Below are 20,965 nucleotides of genomic sequence, written 5' to 3'. Positions count from 1 at the left end.
CAGGGATCTATCTTGTATTCAAGCTCTTAGAAGAGTGCCACATTGATTAAATCAGTGAGTGAAAAAAAAATTAGAGCAACATAAGCTTTGTTGATTCCATATGGCAGGTGTAATCCTAAAGTGATTATACCTCCCATTGCTCCAAAAACCACTTGAAATGTCCCTGTAGATATTTGTTTTTCCCCAAAGAGTCTTCTCTCTACTGTCCTCAGAGGGACTCAACCAACTTTTTTATTGATCTCCCACGAGAATGCCCATGTGGATTTTCTCTTGTCCATGGGGATCTCACTCCTCTCATACAGAGCTTTCTGTGCTCTATCCATACCCACTCCGAACATCTTGATGTTCAACCAAAGGAAGGGCCTTCCAGTTAATGCAACTTCGAAGGCAGAGTAAAGATCAAGTTTAATTCCTTGAGCACGCCTTTGTATTTTCTTTCTGCTCTCTGCCCTCTTATCTTTCATTTCGATCCTTTTATCAACCTGTCATGCCCAAAGATACAACGCTTTCTCCAAGAAGTATTCTTGTATCAGCTGCTAAGAGATTTTACTCACTCTTTTTCATATGCTCAAATAACTTTATAAAAGGTAAGAGCAATAGTGGCTTATAGTCACTTAATTTTGAGCAGTACGTAGACTGAAGGGCTGGGAAGCTCTCAGTATATGCTCTGATGCCAGGCTGACTTTCTCTTCAGAGGTAGAGTTGAACTTGAGCTTTAGACTTCCAACAAGGACTCAAAGACATGATGAATGAGGATACTATGCAGTCAGCAACTGGTGAGTTGTTTCTGAAAAAGACTACAAGTTAACAAGCCCAATAACAAAAGCACTTGCCATGTAAATGCTGCAGATATACAGGCAGAGAGAACGGAGAGGGTTGGAAGCAGATGCAGAAAACCTAAAGGCCATTTCAGGCTATAAGTAGTGTTTCAGCAGTCTGTTGTCAAAAACAAGAAGACTGAAAAGAGCTGATCATCATCAGGAGTATATACTTTTCAGAATCCATGTGATTCTGAATCCAGGTGATTCATAATAGTCCTCATCACTTGGACATGGAAACTAGTGTCTTAGGCAGTGTATCTTTGTATACTGCTGTTGTTGCATTAATATTAACTAATTATCACCTGTATAAATGGAAGTAGCTTTGGTGGTGACTCATCTTTAGTAAGTAAAAGTGTCTTTATCAGATAATGATCACTAGATTTCATCCTACATGAAGATGGGAAGTATTTTTTTTTCTTTTTTTCTTCTTTTCTTTTTTTGTCTTTTTGTCCTTTTTAGGGCTGCACCCACAGCACATGGAGGTTCCCAGGCTAGGAGTCTAATCGGAGCTGTAGCCGCCGGCCTATGCCAGAGCCACAGCAATGCCAGATCTGAGCTTTAGCTGCGACCTACACCACAGCTCACGGCAACGCCGGATCGTTAACCCACTGAGCGACGCCAGCAATCAAACCCGCAACCTCACGGTTCCTAGTCAGGTTTGTTTCCACTGTGCCATGACAGGAACTCTGTATTTTTGTTTTCTTTACTGCAGTATATATAATTATGGCTAGGGTAATGCCTAGCACATAGTAGATAGTAAATATTTGTTCAGTTAATAAGTGAATTGTTCATTGATCAATCTGCCATTGATTTGGAGTTCCTGTCGTAGCTCAGGGGAAATAAATCTGACTAGTATCTATGAGGTCATAGGTTGGCCTCGCTCAGTGGGTTAAGGATTCAGTGTTGCCGAGAGCTATGGTATAGGTTGCAGATGTGGCTCACATCTGGCATTGTTGTGGCTGTGGTGTAGGCCAGCGGCTACAGTTATGATCAGCCCCCTAGCCTGGGAACCTCCATATGCCATGAGTGCATCCCTAAAAAGACCAAAAAAAAAAAAAAAATCTGCTATTGATTTAAAGTCCAATATATACTTAGAATTACCCAATGAGGAGTTCCCGTTGTGGCTCAGTGGTTAACGAATCCGACTAGGAACCATGAGATTTCGGGTTCGATCCCTGGCCTCGCTCAGTGGGTTAAGGATCTGGCAATGCCGTGAGCTGTGGTGTAGGTTGCAGACACGGCTCGGATCCTGCGTTGCTGTGGCTCTGGCACAGGCTGGCGGCTACAGCTCCGATTGGACCTCTAGCCTGGGAACCTCCATATGCCGTAGGAGCGGCCCAAGAAAATGGCAAAAAGACCAAAAAAAAAAAAAAAGAATTACCCAATGATGTTAGTGAAAATGGTGTCAAGATTGGAATAGCGTGACTTCACCTCAGGGAACCTCCCATTGTCATCTTAAGATCTCAGTCTAAAGGCTGTTGCAAGATGATTGCTATAAGATAGTGAAATTCATAGTTGAAAAATCTCTCCAGAAACTCGTTAAGAGCTCTCTTAGGGTGTTCTCCAAAAAACCAAGAGCTCACATGGAATTTCATCTCATCCGGCCTAGTTCCCCTGAAGGACAGACATTTCTCTTTTGTTTAGAGAGAAAAATAAAGACACGTTTGTATTTTCCCCTGAACCTGGTACTCTTAAACCGAGCACGTATCAGCTGCCTGTGTACTAGAAACAGGAGTGGGTACGGTGTGGATGATTGGGCCTGGAGCCTGGACATCATAATTCTGGGGCATTTGTCTCTTTTTCCTAGCTACATGGCTTTGGGCAATTGTCTTAACCACATGACCCTCTTGTTCCTCTTTTTTTTTTTTTTTTTTTTTTCTCTTTAGGGCTGCACACATGGCATATGGAGGTTCCCAGGCTAGGGGTCGAATCAGAGCTACAGCTGCCGGCCTACACCACAGCCACAGCACTGCGGGATCTGAGCCACATCTGCAACGTACACCACAGCTCATGGCAACAGCGGATCCCCAATCCACTGAGCAAAGCCAGGGACTGAACCTACATCCTCATGGATACTAGTCGGGTTTGATACTCCTCTAATTCCTCTGTTTGTAGACCACCACTTACCTCGAGGATGTTGCGATAGAAGTGCTACCTGTGTACTTTATGGGGCTCTTTGGTAATTCTAAATGAGGGTGTGTCTGCAATGGCTTGCTAATGGAACAGTTTTTACACCAAGAAAAGTAGAAATTCTAAATAAAGGTTAGGAAGAAATCAAACAGAATGTACAAAGCTATCCGAATTTTCCAAAAGTAATTTTGATTAATGAAACTGTACAAGTCCAAAGAACTTCCAAAGAAAGAATAAGAATAAAGAAATAATTTTCATTGTCTTAAAGCCATGGACAGCCACAACGCCAGCTGAGGAACCACACAAAAGAAGTCAGTTTCTGCTGAATCAGCCAAGACATGGAATATTGATAATCAAAACAATGCATGCAATGCTATGTTTTAAATTTGATCCAGATTGGATATAACCATACACAAGGATGGCTTTATTGGAATAAAATATATAGCGTCTTAAAGATGAAACCTAGATGTTAGGAGCTATTTAATATTGAGCTTTCAGGTACATTTCCCCAGGAATCATCAGAACCATATTGTAGGGAATGCAATAATTTTTCTGAGGCACTGCAGCTGCTGAAATGCAGACAGATGGAATTTCTGCACTCTCTAGGATAATCCAGAAACAGTCTCCCAACAGGATAAACACTTATTCCTTGAACATTTTCTCTTAACCCTAGAGCGGAGGATATGGTACTGACTGGCCAGTAAAATCTTTAATGTTTTGGTTTTTCATTTTAGATAGGGTTTTCTCTATACCCTTTAAGAACTTCTGTCTGGAGCTAGAGGTGTCCAATCCTATGCTGAAATCTCTAAGCGTGTGCAAAACAAACATGTTTCATATTTTGGCAGTCAAACTCCACAGATGCCATTTGTATGGGTACGAAAACCATGAGAAATGACGGAAAATTAGACTTTCTTAGTTGGTACTGTGAAGGTTACACATGAAGTAGCATTATAAGAAACATACCAAATTGACTAGTACTTAATGTTCAGCAAGTTGAAACTCTGATTTCCTGGATAGCATTGGAAAACAGTCTGTCAGTTGCATCTTTGCCTTTGCCTTATGGCAATAGTTTGTGTTCCATTGAGACGGGGGTGGCTTTCCCATTAATTAAGAACCTCCTGAGGGCCAGCCAGCCACTCTGCTGGGGAACATGGGAACTATGAAAGACATGGGCTTTGCTGCTTGGGATGTTTAGTCAATTTTTCTGTATTTCAGTTTCTGAGTTAAATGTTCCATATTTCCTGGTTCCTTTTAGTTAGATAGCAAGGTTCATCTCATCAAGGAATATGTGGTTCAGGGGGTGGTGGCGGTGACCCAGGGCCGGTGACCACAAGGCTGATCTCACAAACTTTTGTGGGAGGGAGTCAGAGAAAGAGCCAGAGAGAAGTTTTCTTTTCTTGTCTTCTCTTTTTCTTGTCTTCTCTTTTCCTTTTTAGGGCCACACCTGTAGCACATGGAAGTCCCTGGGCTAGGGGTCAAATCGGAGCTGCATCTGTGACCTATGCCACAGCCACAGTAACACTGGATCCTTACCCCACTGACTAAAGCCAGGGATTGAACCTGCATCCTCACCCACACTATGTTGGGTTCTTAACTCATTGAGTCACCATGGCAACTCCCAGAGAGAAGTTTTCAAGGATTGTATTTATTTTCTGTTACTCTGAATTGGGAACTCATGGAAAAAGTTCGTTTTTTTTTCTGATTAAAAAGTAAGACATTAAAAAAAAGAAAAAAAGGAGTTCCTGTCGTGGCTTAGTGGTTTGACTAGTATCCATGAGGATGTGGATTCGATTCCTGGCCTCACTCAGTGGGTTAAGGATCCAGTATTGCCGTGAGCTGTGGTGTAGGTCACAGACAATGGCTCAGATCCCATGTTGCTGTGGCTCTGGCGCAGGCCGGCAGCTACAGCTCTGATTCAGCCCCTAGCCTGGGAACCTCCATATGCTGTGGGTGTGGCCCTAGAAAGACCAAAAAAAAAAAAAAAGTAATGCATGATTATTATAAGTACATTTGTAGAACACAGAAAAAAATACAACGAAGAAAATTATTTACTTTCAGTCCTTATGCCAGGGGATATCATAGTAACCTTAGATATACTTCTTTCTGGGCCAAATTATATTCCGTTCTTTTAGAATCAAATGATGTTTTTACACTTAAATTATCTTGGGAGTTCCTATGGTGGCGAAGTGGAAATGAATCCGACTAGTAAGCATGAGGTTTCAGGTTCGATCCTAGGCCTTTCTCAGTGGATCATGGATCTGGTGTTGCTGTGAGCTGTGGTATAGTTTGCAGATGTGGCTCTGATGCCACGTTGCTGTGGCTGTGGCTGTGGCCAGCAGCTGTAGCTCTGATTCTGCCCCTAGCCTGGGAATCTCCATACACTGTGGGTGTGGCCCTAAAAAGCAAAAAAAAAAAAAAAAAAAAGAAGAAAAAAAAAATTGTTTTGAACTTTGTGCCAGGACATTGTTTTTTATGATATGATTTTACATGACTGTAATAGTATTCCTGTTATGGAACTACTAAAGTTTATTTTGTATAGTTGTTATTTCCCTGTTATAAACCATGGTGGTATGAATATCTTTAAATATAAAAACTCAGAGTTCTCTTGTGGCGCAGAGGGTTAAGGATCCAGTGTTGTCACTGCAACAGCTTGGGTCACTGATGTGGCGATGGTTTGATCCCTGGTCCAGGAACTTCCGCATGCCACAGACATGGCCAAAAAACAAACTCACACTTATTCATAATGACTTCCTGACTTCCTTTGTATGAAGGCCAAGAAATAAGATTACTGGGTCAAATGTTATACACATTTAAAAGGTTTTTGGTGTATATTACCAAATATTGAAGTATTTTAACACTCATTTTGTTGAAATGATGTGTACTTTCATTAATGGTTTAAGAAAATCTTTCTAGCTTCTTATATTTTTGTCTAATGTAATTTTGAAACAATTGAATATTTGTTGAATTTTGAGAAGAAAAAGAGCACCCTAAGACTTAAAGCAGAGAATACCAAAAGGCAACTGTGGTAAGGAAAAGAATGAAAATATTATTAGCTAATGCTATGTCACATTCCATAGGCCAAAACAGAATGAAAATAATGAAAATATTATTAGCTAATGCTATTTCACATTCCATAGGCTAACATTTTAAACTGGCATTTTTATTAAGTCAAGTAATAAACACATTTCAAATACAAAGCTTGGGGTCTTTATACCTCCGTTCAAGGACATACCAATGGACTATTCTTAGCTGTAAGCTTGCACAACATTGAGTAACGTTTTCAGAGAGGGTGGTTTTGTCTTTCTTTTAATGTTTGTTCAGTAAATAATACTTCACTTTGAATAATTTTCAGATTTTGAGAAAAATACTCCCATGTGGTAATTTTCCCCACATAAGTTGTGCAGTTTGTTGAGGCTGCTGTCCTGTGCTCTGGGCATGGAGGCCTCTCATCTGCAAGCCCACTGGTGGATTCTCTTTTGCTTTTCTCAGGCAAACACTCTGTCTTCTTCCCAGGTAATTAATTTTACAATTAATGTTCTCCGAGGCCAGAGAAAACTTGGTGACGGTGAAACTGAGGGAATCGGGAAGCTTCTCTGTTAAATAACAAAGGAAGGTTTTCTTTCTTTTCTTGATTTGTTTATTTTATTTTTAAAATTTTATTTGTTTATTTCATTAATGAATTAACTTGGGGGGGCCACACCCAGGGCATATGGAGGTTGCCAGGCTAGGGGTCCAGTCGGAGCTGTAGCTGCCAGCCTATACCACAGCTCACAGCAACACCACATCCTTAACCCACTGAGCGAGGCCAGGGAAGGAACATGCGTCCTCATGGATCCTAGTGAAGTTTGTGACTGCTGAGTCATGATGCAAACTACGATTTCTCCTAATTTTAAAAGATGAAAACAAAGACTTCTTTTCTTGTTTTAATTTCATTTTGCTGAAAGTATAGTTGATTTACAGTTGTGTCAATTTCTGCTGTACAGTATAGTGACCCGGTCATACACAGAATGTGATGAAAGAGAGAACGAGGGAAAACAAAAAGACTTCTTATTCTGACATTGTCTTTCTGCCCTTTTTTTTTTTCAGTGCTCTGTGGAGGGGGTGAGAGCTTTCTGTGTGCCAGTGGCATCTGCGTCCCCAGGAAACTGCAGTGTAACGGCTACAATGACTGTGACGACTGGAGTGACGAGGCCCATTGCAGTAGGTGACAGGCTGTGTGGGGTTAGTCTGGGGTGGGGGCCGGGATTCTTCTATTCAGGGGCCTAGAAACCAGAGCCATTCCAACATCCAAGCCTGACAACCCCCCACCCTCGGATAGACCAATTTGATTTTGCTTTGCTTTTCTTAAGTGAGCCAATGTGTTCATCCTCCCCCACCCCGGTGTTTGCACACCTTTCAAATGCCTGATTTCATTAGGAGCTCCACGGCTAGATGCCGTGTTGGGACAGACCAGGAGTTCAAGTGTTTTTGCCTGAGACATCTTAAGATCGGGAAAAGGCTTTTTGTTTATTTTGTTTGGGTGAGGATTTTTGTTTTTATTTTTGAAGCTTTATGAGTCTAAAGGTCAGCTTTTTTAAAAAGGTTATTTTTAACAGGAAATTTTTTTACCCTCACGACCCTTAACATTCACAGCACAGCAGATGCAAAGCCTCTTGTTTGTTTATGCTTCCTCTAACCCTGGAGATTGTGATGGCATTAACTGTTTTAAACCCATGCATCAGAAGCGTCAGCCTTAAACATCCTCAATTTACTTGATTAGTCTTTTTCTTTTTCTTTGTCTTTTGTCTTTTTTAGGGCCGCACCTGCGGCATATGGAGGTTCCCAGGCTAGGGGTTGAATCGGAGCTGTAACCACTGGCCTACACCACAGCCACAGCAACGCTGGATCCTTAACCCACTGAGTGAGGCCAGGGATCGAACCCACAACCCCATGGTCTCTAGTCAGATTCACTTTCACTGCGCCACAACGGGAACTCCCTGATTAGTCATTTTGGATTAAAATGATGGTTTGTCCAGTATTGCATTCGTCTGCTTGAGCACATCCCGGATTGGGTGGCTCAGACAGCAGAAATGTATTTTCTCACACTTCTGGAGACTGAAAAGTCCCAGATCAAGGTCCAGTAGGGTTCAGTTTCTGGTAAGAGTTCTGTTTCTGGCTGGTAGGCAGCTGCCATCTCTCGGTGGGCTCAGAGGACCTCTTTGGAGGGCAAGTGGGGAGCAGAGAGGCGCTCTGGTGTCTCTTCCTCTTCTTAACAAGGGTATCACCCCTATTCAGTTAGGGGCCCACCTGTAGGACCTCATTTCACCTTTACCACCTTCTCACAGGCCTTGTCTCCGGATGCAGTCACACTGGGAGTTAAGGCTTCAATGTAACACATTTTGGGAGAACACAGCCCGTCAGTCCATGTCAACTACTTATTCAGATCTCAAACTGTTTTGCAATTATGCAACAAGGAAAAAGAAAAAAATTAGCCTTAAGAATCCATTGTAGGATCTGCATCCAAAATAGAACCAAATGCTTTTGTGTTCAGGTTATTTTTTAATGGTTATATGACCACCATAGTTACTTTGAGAAAAGCTGTATTTTACTCCCTGTAGAAGTTGCCAAGGCTTTATAGGAGCGCATCTCAATTGTTCATCGCTAGCAATTCCTCTGGTGTGTTGCCAGATGGACCAACGCTTCTTCCACATAAAGGGTTAGGGTGCTTATTTGCCATAACTTTTGAAAGGCAGTATATTTTTGTAAGATGGGGTCAGTGTTTCCCAAATTGGTGTTCCATAGTACCTGAATATTGCAAAATGCCTGGGAAAAAAATAAATAAGTTTGAGAAATGCTATCTATCAGGTCTACTTCTTAGACAGTTACAATACATTTTCATGTATTAAAATTTCTGATAACCCCTGCAGTTTTAAAAAAGACATTAATTTTGTCTTTGGTATTCCCTCCAAATTATTTGTTTACATGTACCCTCACCTTCATTGACTTCATTTGTTTATTATATATGTATTCACTCATGCATTTGCTTGTTTTGCATAATAGGTAGGTAGCATCCTGGGGAAGTTCACTTATGCCACCCATATTTTTGGAAATGTTTTCACTAAGAAATTTGTTTTTATAATTTGGAATTCTCCTTTCAGAAAAACCTATGGCACCCTATTATACATAAAAAACATTTTTATAGGATGTATATTTATATTAGGGAGTATGGCTCCGGACCTGGGAGAAAATATTGTGCAAAGCACCTATAGTAGGGATTATAATTTCAATAGAATAAATTCATACAATAATGGGAGTTATGGTGGAATCTCTTGTTTATCTCCTGGTTGTGGCCCATATTATGTCATATTCAAATTCTGCATGTGCCTCTTACCTCTAGTGATGAGTCAACACTAGCTTCATCATTATGTTCCTCCATTGCACTGAGCATTGCCCTTAAACAGTAAGAGCTTCTGCTGCATTTGTTGAAATTGAATATGCAGGAGTTAATTTTTCCTAGTCGGTGACCAAACAAAGAAGGTATTGTTATTCTGTAAGGTATTTAGCAATGTCCTAGGAGTGGAAACGTTTATGAAGGAAGATGAGGCCTTCCTCATGAACACCCATCAAAAACCATTTGGCTTGGTTTGCTGAGAAAATACAGCCCTTCAGAATACTTGCTTATGAATATGCTTAGGTAGACACTGAAAACTGTGCACTCAGTTGTTCTTGACCTTAGAAGGACATCTGCCTCTGAGCTTTACCATGCAGTGCCTGTGGCATTTCAGCATGCGTGTTTATAGAAGATGCTACCCTCCTGTTGTCACCACGCTGCAGTGAAGGAAGAGTGTTATGTTTGAACTTGAGTGTGGATGCAGATCAGAACAGGAATGCAGCCCATAGGTACTCCCGAGGGGAGAGGGAGGTTTTGCTGGGGATTCCCGGTGGGAGCACAGGAATATGCCGGGTCCCAGGAAGGAAGGGAAGGGATTGGTGATTTGTTAAGTTCCCTGATCAGCTGTGTTAGAAGCGTTTACCTACATGATTTGGGTTTAATTTTCAGCAAAGGAAGCATTATTCTTTTTATTAAAAATTTTTATTTTTTGTTATTATTATTTTTTAAGGTTGCACCTATGGCATATGGAAATTCCTGGGCTAGGGATTGAATGCAAGCCATAGCTGCGACCTGCGCAGCAGCTGCTGCAGTCAGATTCTTAACCCACTGTGCCACAGCGGGAACTCCTCATTATTCCTTCTGATGCAGATCTGAGGCTCAGAGTGATGAAATGATTATGCCAGTGGTTCAAATGCTAGATTTGAGTCCAGTCTTGAATGGGTCCAAATCAAACTCTGCTGCCTTTGACTTGCCTACATCCATCAAAGTTCAAATTTGGTGAATGATTAGACTCCGATCATTCAAATGATAAGAAACTGTTTATCTTGGATGCTCTATTATACTGAAGGAGGTAGTTTTCTATCAAGGAGGCTTTCCAGGTATCTGGGCTGCTCACAGACTCCCCGCGCTCTCCCTCCCAACTCATTTTGCTGTGTTTATCAATCTCTTCCTAAGTATTAGGAAAATAGATTTGCAGCCCACCAGGAATAATTCTAGTGGTGTAGCGAGATTTTTGAAAATTAAGAAAAGTGTGTTCTTTTTATTTTATTTATTTATTTATTATTATTATTATTTTTGTCTTTCTGCCTTTTCTAGGGCTGCTCCCGCGACATATGGAGGTTCCCAGGCTAGGGGTCGAATCGGAGATATAGCCACTGGCCTACACCAGAGCCACAGCAATGCAGGATCTGAGCCACGTCTGCAACCTACACCACAGCTCACGGCAACGCTGGATCCTTAACGACTGAGCAAGGCCAGGGATGGAACCTACCACCTCATGGTTCCTAGTCAGATTCGTTAACCACTGCGCCACGACGGGAACTTCCATTAAGAAAAGTGTGTTCTTTTTAAAAAAATTTCTATCCCTGTGGCTTGAGGCACCCCTAGTTTTCCTTGTCATCAAGGCTGGCAGCACAGTACCATCTCTGGGAAGACACACTTGCAGGGATTCTACTTCCGTTTGTCTGTAGGGGGCGCCCTGGCAGCAGTACCTTGACAGGACATCCAGTGATTCTAGTATGCAGCCAGAGGCTGTCTGGTGTCTTTTCTTGCTAACATGCTGTAATCTTTTGCTTCTATAACCAGCTTTCAAACAGTGTCTGATACAGCAGGGAAAATAGATGCCGCAAAGTCCACCCACTTTATGCCCCGTAAACCGCTGTGAAATACTTTTGGAAATCATTTGCTCTGGATTTGGGGTAAAATTGGTAGGTTTCTTTTTGAGGACTGTGGTGAGCTAATTATACAGAGTTGACGAATTATACTAATTAGTATAATTAATTATACTAGTTACCGCACAGTACAGTGATTATAATATAAGGTCTTGAATTGGGCTGCCTGAGTTCTTATTTCTTCCATATCATTTCCTGCCCCTGTGAACTTGGCAAGTTACTCCATCTCTCTGGGCCTCGGTGTCCTCATCAGTAAAATGGAAACAATAGATAATTGTAACTCTCTCTAGAATTGCTGTGCAGAATAACACATCAGTGGATGTCAGGCACGGAGACCAGTGGCTGGCATGCAGTAGTTCCCAAAGGACATCAGGATTTATGCCTGTGATTGTGGTTGTTATCTTTGTGTGTGTGTGTGTGTGTGTGTGTGTGTAGTTGTTATCTTGTTCTCCTTGCCTTCTTGCCTCCAAACACCCCCACCCTCATCCCAACCAAGGTCCAATGATGCACCGTGAAGAAGACAGAAACACTACAATATGCACAGTGGTTTTAAAAGCAGTACCACATGAGAGTTCCCATGTTAAGAATCGGATGTAGTGTCCGTGAGGATGTGGGTTCAATCCCTGGTCTTGCTCAGTGGGTTAAGGATCCAGTGCTGCTGTGGCTGTAGCAAAGGCTGGCAGCTGCAGCTTTGATTTGACCCCTAGCCAGGGAACTTCTGTATGCCATAGGAGTGGCAGTAAAAAGAAAAAAGAAAAAAGAAAAAAAAAAAAGCAGTACCACATGGAGCTACTTTAGAAAAGAAACAATCCAAACAGAACAAAGTAAAAATTGACGTTCCATATCATGTTTCTGGGTCATCAAAAGCAAGTGTACTTAACATGTTTTCTTTACTAAGAGGTGCCAGTAAATTCTAGGAAAGACTTCCACCAAAGCGATAAAAATTAAAATACTCCATTCAACACCAATAGAAGAAGCGTCAGGTGTCTGAAAAATTCACTTGTGTTTAGTGGCAATCTGATTATATGGAATCCATCAACTCACTGAACTGTCTTGAATTCCTGCTATGTGTGAAGCGTGTTTGAGATACCTGGTAGATATAGAGACAGTTGAGATGTGGTTTCTAGCTTCATGAGACTTTTGGTCTGATTGGGAAATGACACATAAACATAGAGATCATTAAATAGAGTGTTTTAGAATAATATCATAGATGTCACAAAACAAAAGAAGATCGTGTAAACAGACAGATCCTGTGAGGAGAGAAGAGTTTCAGAGCACAGGTTGCTGGATTGATGTGGAGAGAGCTGATGGAAAAGATGGGATTAAAACTGGCCTTGGAACAATGGGACGCTTGGATAGTGCAGAACAATAGCTCTAACCAGGGGGTAATGTTGCCCCAGAAGGGACATTATGGAGATTTATTTGATTATCACAACTGCAGGGGTTGGAGAGGAGCCTTCTGGCATTTGGGGGGCAGAGGCCGGGATGTTGCTCAACATCCTACAGCGTACAGGACAACCCCACAACAAAGAGTCACCCAGCCCCAAATGTCAGGGGTTCTGCAGTTGAGAAATCCTTCCTTGGAGCTAGAAGTCAGTAGCTGAAAGAACCCAAGGGGCACGAAGCCTGGGGAGTTGTAACAAGATGGGCTCTCTTTGGTCATCTCAAAATGAAGATGATTCTGGGAGGAAACTGAGCATCTGCGCTTGTATCGTGAATCTTTTCTTTTCTTTTTTTTTTTTTCTTTTTAGGACCACACCTAAGGCATATAGAAGTTCCCAGGCTAGGAGTCGAATAGGACCTGTAGCTGTCAGCCTAACCACAGCCACAGCAACCAGGGATCTGAACCACGTCTGTGACCTATACCAGAGCTCATGGCGACTCCGGATCCCTGACCCACAGAGCGAGGCCAGGGATCGAATCCTCATGGGTACTGCTTGGATTCGTTCCGCTATGCCACAACAGGAACTCCCGCACTTGAATCTTCATTGGAGGGAAGATGATTATGTTTATAGACTCATAGAGACTGAACAAATTGAATGAAGCTCTTGATAAAAGGCTTTCTGCTCCTTAGTTCTTGCCTTTAATTTAAAGATAATTTTGAGGGATAAAACTTCATAGCGTGGAATGCCACACTGAAATAAACTTTAACATGCAAGAGCTTCAGAGGTAATATTTTCTACCAAGCTCTCATTCAGAAAAAAAGATCTATATCTAGGAAAACACCTACCTTAGGTTACACAAGGTCATGCTTGTATTGAGCAAGAAAATTGAGGCCAGCAGCTTGTGAAAGTTTTGATCTGTTGGCCCCAAATTGCGCTGACAGCATTTCTTTTTAGTTCGAATAAACATTTATTCCAATAAAAGGAGGCACTGTGATCTTTGCTATTTGCTCTGTATTTCTGGGTGTGCAGTGCTTCTGGTTAAGGTTTTGCGTGTTTATGAATTACTCAGACCTTAGGGAGGTAACGAGTTGTTTTCCAATTACAGCTAATTTGGTGTCTAAACTCTGAAAATGGCTTCTAACCAAGAAAGTCAAAACAGTGGAGAATTGAGTCTGCACCTGTGTGAATAATGAGAAATTGAGGGGGAAAAATGCTTGCGTCATCTCCATTTATGAAATAAGTTGACAGTATAAATTTACAAAACATCTCCAGCGAGGTGTTTTTGTATGAATTACCGGGGATCCTGGACTGGGGTTCACAGAAGGGAGGTTTTTGGTGTGTTCTCAGGTTATTCAGATTCTTTTTTGTTTAAAAGACAAATTTGTTGAGGCAAGAGATGCTGTTAACACAGCCTGCCGACTTCCTGATAATCAGGGAAAGCTGACCGGTTAATTAGATTCTGGAAGGAGCATTTGATTCCCAGTGTGACCATCCAAAAAAGTGAAGTGTACTGTTTTTTTAAAAAAATGAATTCATAAAGAAAAATTGAAATGTAATAGATAATACTAAATGGTAAAGATGAAAGCCATACAAAATGGGATAAAGTATAGAATAAATTTCCTATTTGTCTCAGCATATTTTCCATTCCACTTCTCCAGAGGGAGTCACTTAATCTGTTTCTTAAGATCCATGATATAATAATCTGTGTGAATGTAATTGTGTTTAAATATATGTATTTTATTCTGTAAAAAAAATAAAAATTTCAAAAAAGCACAAAACAAACAAAAAACAAACAAACAAAAAAAATGAATTCATGTGGTTTAAAATCTGTCATCCTTGTCTCTACTTTCGGGTAATGTAAGTACTTCTGCCCTGATTGTCAAAGTCAGGACCCTGGTGACTGCTGGTTCTAGCATGCTGATTCAAAACTTCTCACAAGAGATGAAAACAAAAGTCAATAAGATCTCTTAAAACTTCCTGAGAAAATGTGTATCTCTGATGCATAAATTCCTCAACCCTGCTCAGTGAGCAGGAGAACCAGAGTCATAACCTTGACTCTGCCAGCAAGTGTGCAATCATCCTAGTTGGCAGTGGGGTGCAGGGTGGGGCGTTAGCGCCCTCTGCTGCATGGGAGGGAATAGTACTGTCAGGGTGAAAAATGAGCCCTCTTTTAATCCTTGTATTTTCCCTTATGATGGTTGTCCTTGTTTGAAAGTTATTTAGCTCAGGGGAAATGAAAAATAGAAAGTACCTGCAAAGTTCTGTTTTTGCATAATTGTGAGCCTATGTGTATGCACATTGTGTGTGTATATACACAACACACCCTCTTTTTTTCACTTTATTTTATATTGGAGTATAGCTGATTAACAATGTTGTGTTAGTTTCAGGGGTATAGCAACGTGATTTAGTTATCTATATACATCTATCTATCCTTTTTCAGATTGTTTTCCCACAAAGATGATCAAATATTGAATAGAGTTCCCTGTGCTGTACAGTAGGTCCTCGTTGATTATCTATTTTATAGATAGTAGGGCAAATACACCCTCTGAATGATGGCACTGAACAGATGCTCTAAGGCCCATTTCATTTCTAAAATGATGTGATTCTAAAAGTATTTAAGTACCTTCCTTTGAGAAGAAGGATCTTTGAAATCAAAGTTTGGGATTCATGTAAATAGCAAGGATAATATTTTGATGTGGCTAACAGTTTCACTGATCAATGTCCAAGACTTTTGATTATGAATTGTTAGAGAGTTTGGGATGTTTAGAGTAAAGAGGTCCCCAGCATCAGCTGTATGAGATGCAGACGTCTGCATGAGGAGGAACAGGGAGCTGGAATTTAGGAGACTAGACTATTAATCATTAGATTCTTGGTCTTCATCAGCCAAGCAGACTGGTCCTCCCATGTGCCTCCATTTCTCACCTCTTGCCTTTGTTCTTGCCATTCCCTCTGGGTGAAACATGCCGAAGTTTTCATTCCATCCCGTCTATTACAATCCAGCCCATTGTTCATAATCCCTCTCTAGTCTTAAGAGCATCCTTTTGAAATTCATTCACTTAAATAAGGGAAAAGATAATACATTTAAGAAATCTAGTGTCTATTCGATGCACTCTTTACATGTATTTTGAACATTACATGTAATTAAATTACAGCTTTATCGAGGTATGATACATGCTCTAAAATCAACCCATTGATTTTTAGTAAATTTGGAGAAGTATGCAACTATCACCACAATCCACTTCTAGAAGTTTTCCCTCTCCCCCTAAATTTTGCTCCCGCCTATTTGCAGTCAGTCCCCGTTCCCTCATCTCAAGCCAGAGATACCGCTGTTCTGACATCTGCCTCTGTGAGTATGCTTTTTCCAGGACCTTCATAAATGGGTCACACAACATATAGGCTTTGTGTCTGGTTTATTTCATTTAGCTTAATGTTTCTGAGGTTCCTTTATGCTGTCACATGTATCAGTAGTTTGATACTTTTAATTGCTGAATAGTATCCCGTTGTATGAATATACTACATTTTGCTTATCTTTTTACCAGTTGTTGAGCATTTGGAGTGTTTCTAGTCTTTGGCTATTATGAATGATGCTGCTGTAAACATTCACGTACAAGTCTTTGTGGGGTATATATTTCACTTCTCTTGGGTAGATTTCTAAGAGTGGACTTCCTGAATCACATGGTAAGTTTATAGTTCAGTTTATGAGTCTGCCAAACTGCTTTACAAGGTGGCATTCTCACTTTACATCCCCACCAGCTGTATATGAGAGTTTCAGGTTTTCAAAATCCTTGCCAATACTTGGTATTATCTGTCTTATCTATTATGGCTATTTTAAGGGATATGGAATAGTATCTTATTGTGGTTTTTATTTGCATTTCCTTAATGATTAATCATATTGAGCACCTTTTCATGTGCTTAGCTTTTTCTGTGTCTTTCCTGAAAATTTTCTATTCAAGTCTTTTGCTTATCTATAGTTGGGTTGTTTGCTTATTATTGCATAAAGAGTTCTTTGTATATTCTGGATGTAAGTCATTTATCAGACACGTGATTTGAAAGTATTTTTTCTGTTAGGTCACTTGTCTTTTTCTTTCTTAATAGTATCTTTGGAAGCACAAATATTTTTTAACTTTAACAAATACTATTTATAATATTTAATGAATATTTTTCTTTTATGACTTGTGCTTTTTTTGTTATATCCAAGAATTCTGGAGTTCCTGCCATGGCTCAGTGGAAACGAATCTGACTAGTAGTCATGAGAACGCAGGTTTGATCCCTGGCCTTGCTCAGTGCGTTAAGGATCCAGGGTTGCCGTGAGCTGTGATGTACGTCGCAGACATGGCTTGGATCTGGCATTGCTGTGGCTGTGGTGTAGGCCAGCAGCTGTAGCTCTGATTTGACCTCTGGGAATCTCCATATACCATGAGTGTGCCCCTAAAAAGACAAAAAAAAAAAAAAAAGAATTTTGTGCCTCCCAAGGTCACAAAGATTTTTTTGCTCTTACATTGAGGTCTATAATCCATTTTGAGATATTTTTTGTGTATGGTTTGAGGTAAAGATCAGAGTTTAATTTTGCATATTTGAAGTCCAGTTGTACCAACACCATTTGAAGAGTACTCTTTTCCTATTGCATTTTCTTGGCATCTTACACACATTATTTTATTGTTTCTATCTCCCCCAAACAATCCCTTAAGTAATTGATCTTATCCTCATTTCACAAATCAGTTTACAGATTCATCCTTTTTTTTTTTTTTTTTTTTGTCTTTTGTCTTTGTTGCCATTTCTCGGGCCGCTTCCCACGGCATATGGAGGTTACCAGGCTAGGGGTCTAATCCGAGCTGTAGCCTCCGGCCTACATCAGAGCCACAGCAATGCGGGATCCGAGCCACATCTGCAACCTACACCACAGCTCACGGCAACGCCAGATCGTTAACCCACTGAGCAAGGCCAGGAATTGAACCCTCAACCTCATGGTTCCTAGTCGGATTCCCTAACCACTGAGCCATGACAGGAACTCCCAGATTCATACATTTTAACTAACTGACTCAAATTCGCACAGCTAGAAGATGACAGAACTAGACCAGGAGTTCTGGTTTACCCAAGTATAAGACCCATCTCTTATTAAAATTTCCTTGCAAGATGTTTATTCCAACATTAAATTATAAGCTTTGTTTTTTAGTGTTATGGCCTTACCCAAGGCATATGGAAGTTCCTAGGCCAGGGATTGACTCCAAGCCGCAGCTGCAACCTGCTCTGCAGCTGTGGCAATGCTGGTCCCTTTAGCCAGCACCAGGCTGGGCAGTTGAATCTGCATCTTTGCAGCAACCCGAGCCACTGCAGTTGGATTCTTAGCCCAGTCTGCCAGAGCGGGAATTCCCTTATCACTTTGTCTTGTCTTTTCACCATAATCTAGGACAGCACTGTGTATTTAAGGGTCATGTTATGAAACATTCAATTGATGTAAGTGATAAAGTTGTGTGGAAGTAACTACTTTGTAATCTAAATGACTTTTCTCTCCATTATGTTTATGCTTACCATTGACGAAACCAGACTTTCATCCTGAAGGAGATAATTTAAAGAAATAACAACTCACCTTCTATTAAGTATTCATTCTGTATGAACTTGTACTTCAGCAGGAGCCATGGTGAATGGAGACTATCTTTTCTCGTAATTGACTAGAAAGGCGCTTTCAGGTGACATCAAGTGCAACTTGGATAAATACTTTCGGGCGGTGATGAAAGCTAGTCCTGGCTCTGCAGTAACTTGTTATGTGACTTTGAACAAGTCAGTGGACCCCAATGTATCATAGTCTCCTCACCCGTAGAATAGATATGGACCAGGTTACCATCATGATTGCCCTCCCATGATATGCTCTTGTTATATAAATGACTACTGTAACGTCCTGTTTCACTCTGATGACCCATCAGTGGCTTTTCTTATTTTCAGATTGCAGTGAGAATCTGTTTCACTGTCACACGGGCAAGTGCCTTAATTACAGCCTTGTGTGTGATGGATATGATGACTGTGGGGATCTGAGTGACGAGCAAAACTGTGGTAAGTAGCCTTATTTCCCTAAAGGTTTTCATTTAAAATTACAGCCCTGTATCATTAAGAACTTGTAGCTCATTGTTTGCTAATGTGATTAGTGAGTTAAATTACAAAACTGTTGGTTTCTGAGTTTTCAGAAAGAGGAGGTTTTTATAATTGCTAGTCTCAGTCATGTCTTCTGTGTAAATGTCATATTTCTTTCTTTTTTTTTTTTTGTCTTTTTCCCATTTCTTGGGCTGCTACCACGGCACATGGGAGGTTCCCAGCCTAGGGGTCTAATTGGAGCTGTAGCCACTGCCTACACTAGAGCCACAGCAACGCAGGATCCAAGCCACGTCTGTAACCTACACCACAGCTCACGGCAATGCCAGATCGTCAACCCACTGAGCAAGGGCAGGGATCAAACCCGCAACCTTATGGTTCCTAGTTGGATTCGTTAACCACTGCGCCGTGACAGGAACTCCCAATGTCATATTTCTGATGTAAAGTCATACTAAGGAAATGCTGGAGAAGTGGAGTAGAAATGGGAGTTCATATTTTTTTCTTTCTTTAAAAGTATTCTGTTTCTTCTCTGGTTGGAGCAAGTGGCTCATGTTTAGATTTTGAGCCCTTGAGCAAAACTTTGCAGACAGATCTATTGTCTGTTCCTGATCCCCTTATTATGCATAACCTTCAAAGACCTTCCTTTATTTGATTGCCACACACTACAGGGGTGACTTCTGCAGTGGTGACATCTAGGGTTAAGAGGGTGCATGTGTTCTATGTACAAAAACTGATCTTATCCTTTAAAGAATGAACCTACCTAGTAGTTGCACATTTGTACCTGTGAATAACATCTTTCCAATTCCCCAGCCCACACCCCCTCAGCTCCTGCTGACAGTCTACTCTCTGTTTTTACAAATTCAGCTTTTTCAGATTCTACCTGTAAGTGATATCACACAGTATTTATCTTTCCCTTCTGACTTATCTCACTTAGCATAAACTTACACAACATTTTATGTCAATTATATCTCAATTAATAAAGAGTGTAAGAAGTCCTGGGTGGCTCAGCAGAAACAAACCCGTCTAGTATCCTTGAGGATGAGGGTTCGATCCCTGGCCTTGCTCAGTGGATTAAGGATCTGGCATTGCTGAGAGCTGCTGTGTAGGTCGCAGATGAGACTCAGATCCTGAGTTGCTTTGGTTGTGTCTGTGGCCAGCAGCTGCAGCTCTGACTTGACCTCTCACCTGGGAACTTCCATATGCCGCAGGTGCGGGTCTAAAAATCTAAAAAAAAAGGGAACTATATTCATTTTAGCACAGGGAACTATAGTCAGTTATGCATATATAACTGAACCACTTTTCCTTAATGGTTAATTATACTGAGCACCTTTTCATGTGTTTATCAGCCATGTCTATGTCTTTCATGAAGAATAAGAAAAGAAAAAAAAATGAACCTACCTTTTAAAGAACTGTGGTCAATTCTGAATGCCCTATCATGAATTAAAACCAGCAAAATTCTTGCTTTATTTACCTTTTTGATTTTGTGATTAGCTTTAGACTTTGTAGATACTATATAGAGTGAAATAAGAATGTGTAACTATGAACTGAAGGGCAAGGTGAGATGAGGATGGACACTGGGCACATGCTGTGAAATGCTTTTCAGCCTGAGAGAATCACAAAAGCAGTGTTGGGGAAAGATCAGGAGTATGAGCAGAGGAATGCCTCGGAGTGTCAGAAATGGCCCCATGCTGGGAGATTCAGTAGTTTCTAGAAATACCTGTCTAGCTGCCCATCGCTGCATCCATAAGAATATTGGAAACTGTACTTATGTACAAACCATCCCATGGGTTACTAGATAGACATAGATTATCTTCTGGGACACAAAGAATGAGAAGGGATTATAATTATGTACATCCTAGGATCTATAGTCGGAAGCGTTAGAGCTTATCGAATGTCAGTCCCCTTTTATCAATGGGATAACTGGAGATAAGAGAGGAAGGATGGTGGGATGGGGCTTGAGCATAGCTTGGTAGTTAAATAGGTCTGTGGAGAGGACCAGCATGTAGTTAGTGTGTGAAAGACAATGGTCTTACACGTGGACATCATTCCTCTGGAGGTAGTAGGATATCATGAAGCTTATGCTCTTAGGGTGACTTTGTCCCCATCTAATGGTGATCATCATAACGTTCTCTTAGACCAGTCTTTATCCCAGCTGCCCATCTTTAGCAAGCTGATCATGTGGTGGCGCCTCTGGTTCCTGCCCAAGCATCCCACCTATTGTGTCTTTATTCCTTTGGGCCACATCTTCCATCTTCTTCACTTAATTGCTCCCATATATCCTTC

At 40.9% G+C, this 20,965-nt stretch overlaps 1 protein-coding gene across 1 annotated transcript in view; it reads left to right on the top strand.

The window, feature by feature from the left end:
- Positions 1-745: 745 nt before the first annotated feature.
- The window catches only part of CORIN (corin, serine peptidase), a 109,281-nt gene continuing 89,061 nt past the window's right edge, over positions 746-20,965 (top strand). Inside the window, exons 1-3 of the mRNA XM_047798095.1 lie at positions 746-776; positions 7,038-7,151; positions 18,539-18,646. Coding sequence (XP_047654051.1) covers positions 746-776; positions 7,038-7,151; positions 18,539-18,646 — 253 coding nt within the window. The remainder of the gene's footprint in view (positions 777-7,037; positions 7,152-18,538; positions 18,647-20,965) is intronic.

This window comes from Phacochoerus africanus, chromosome 10, assembly GCF_016906955.1.
Source record: "Phacochoerus africanus isolate WHEZ1 chromosome 10, ROS_Pafr_v1, whole genome shotgun sequence".
NCBI lineage: Eukaryota > Metazoa > Chordata > Mammalia > Artiodactyla > Suidae > Phacochoerus > Phacochoerus africanus.
The sequence above is the reverse complement of the archived record's forward strand: the minus strand, read 5'-3'. Positions and strand labels throughout refer to the sequence as shown.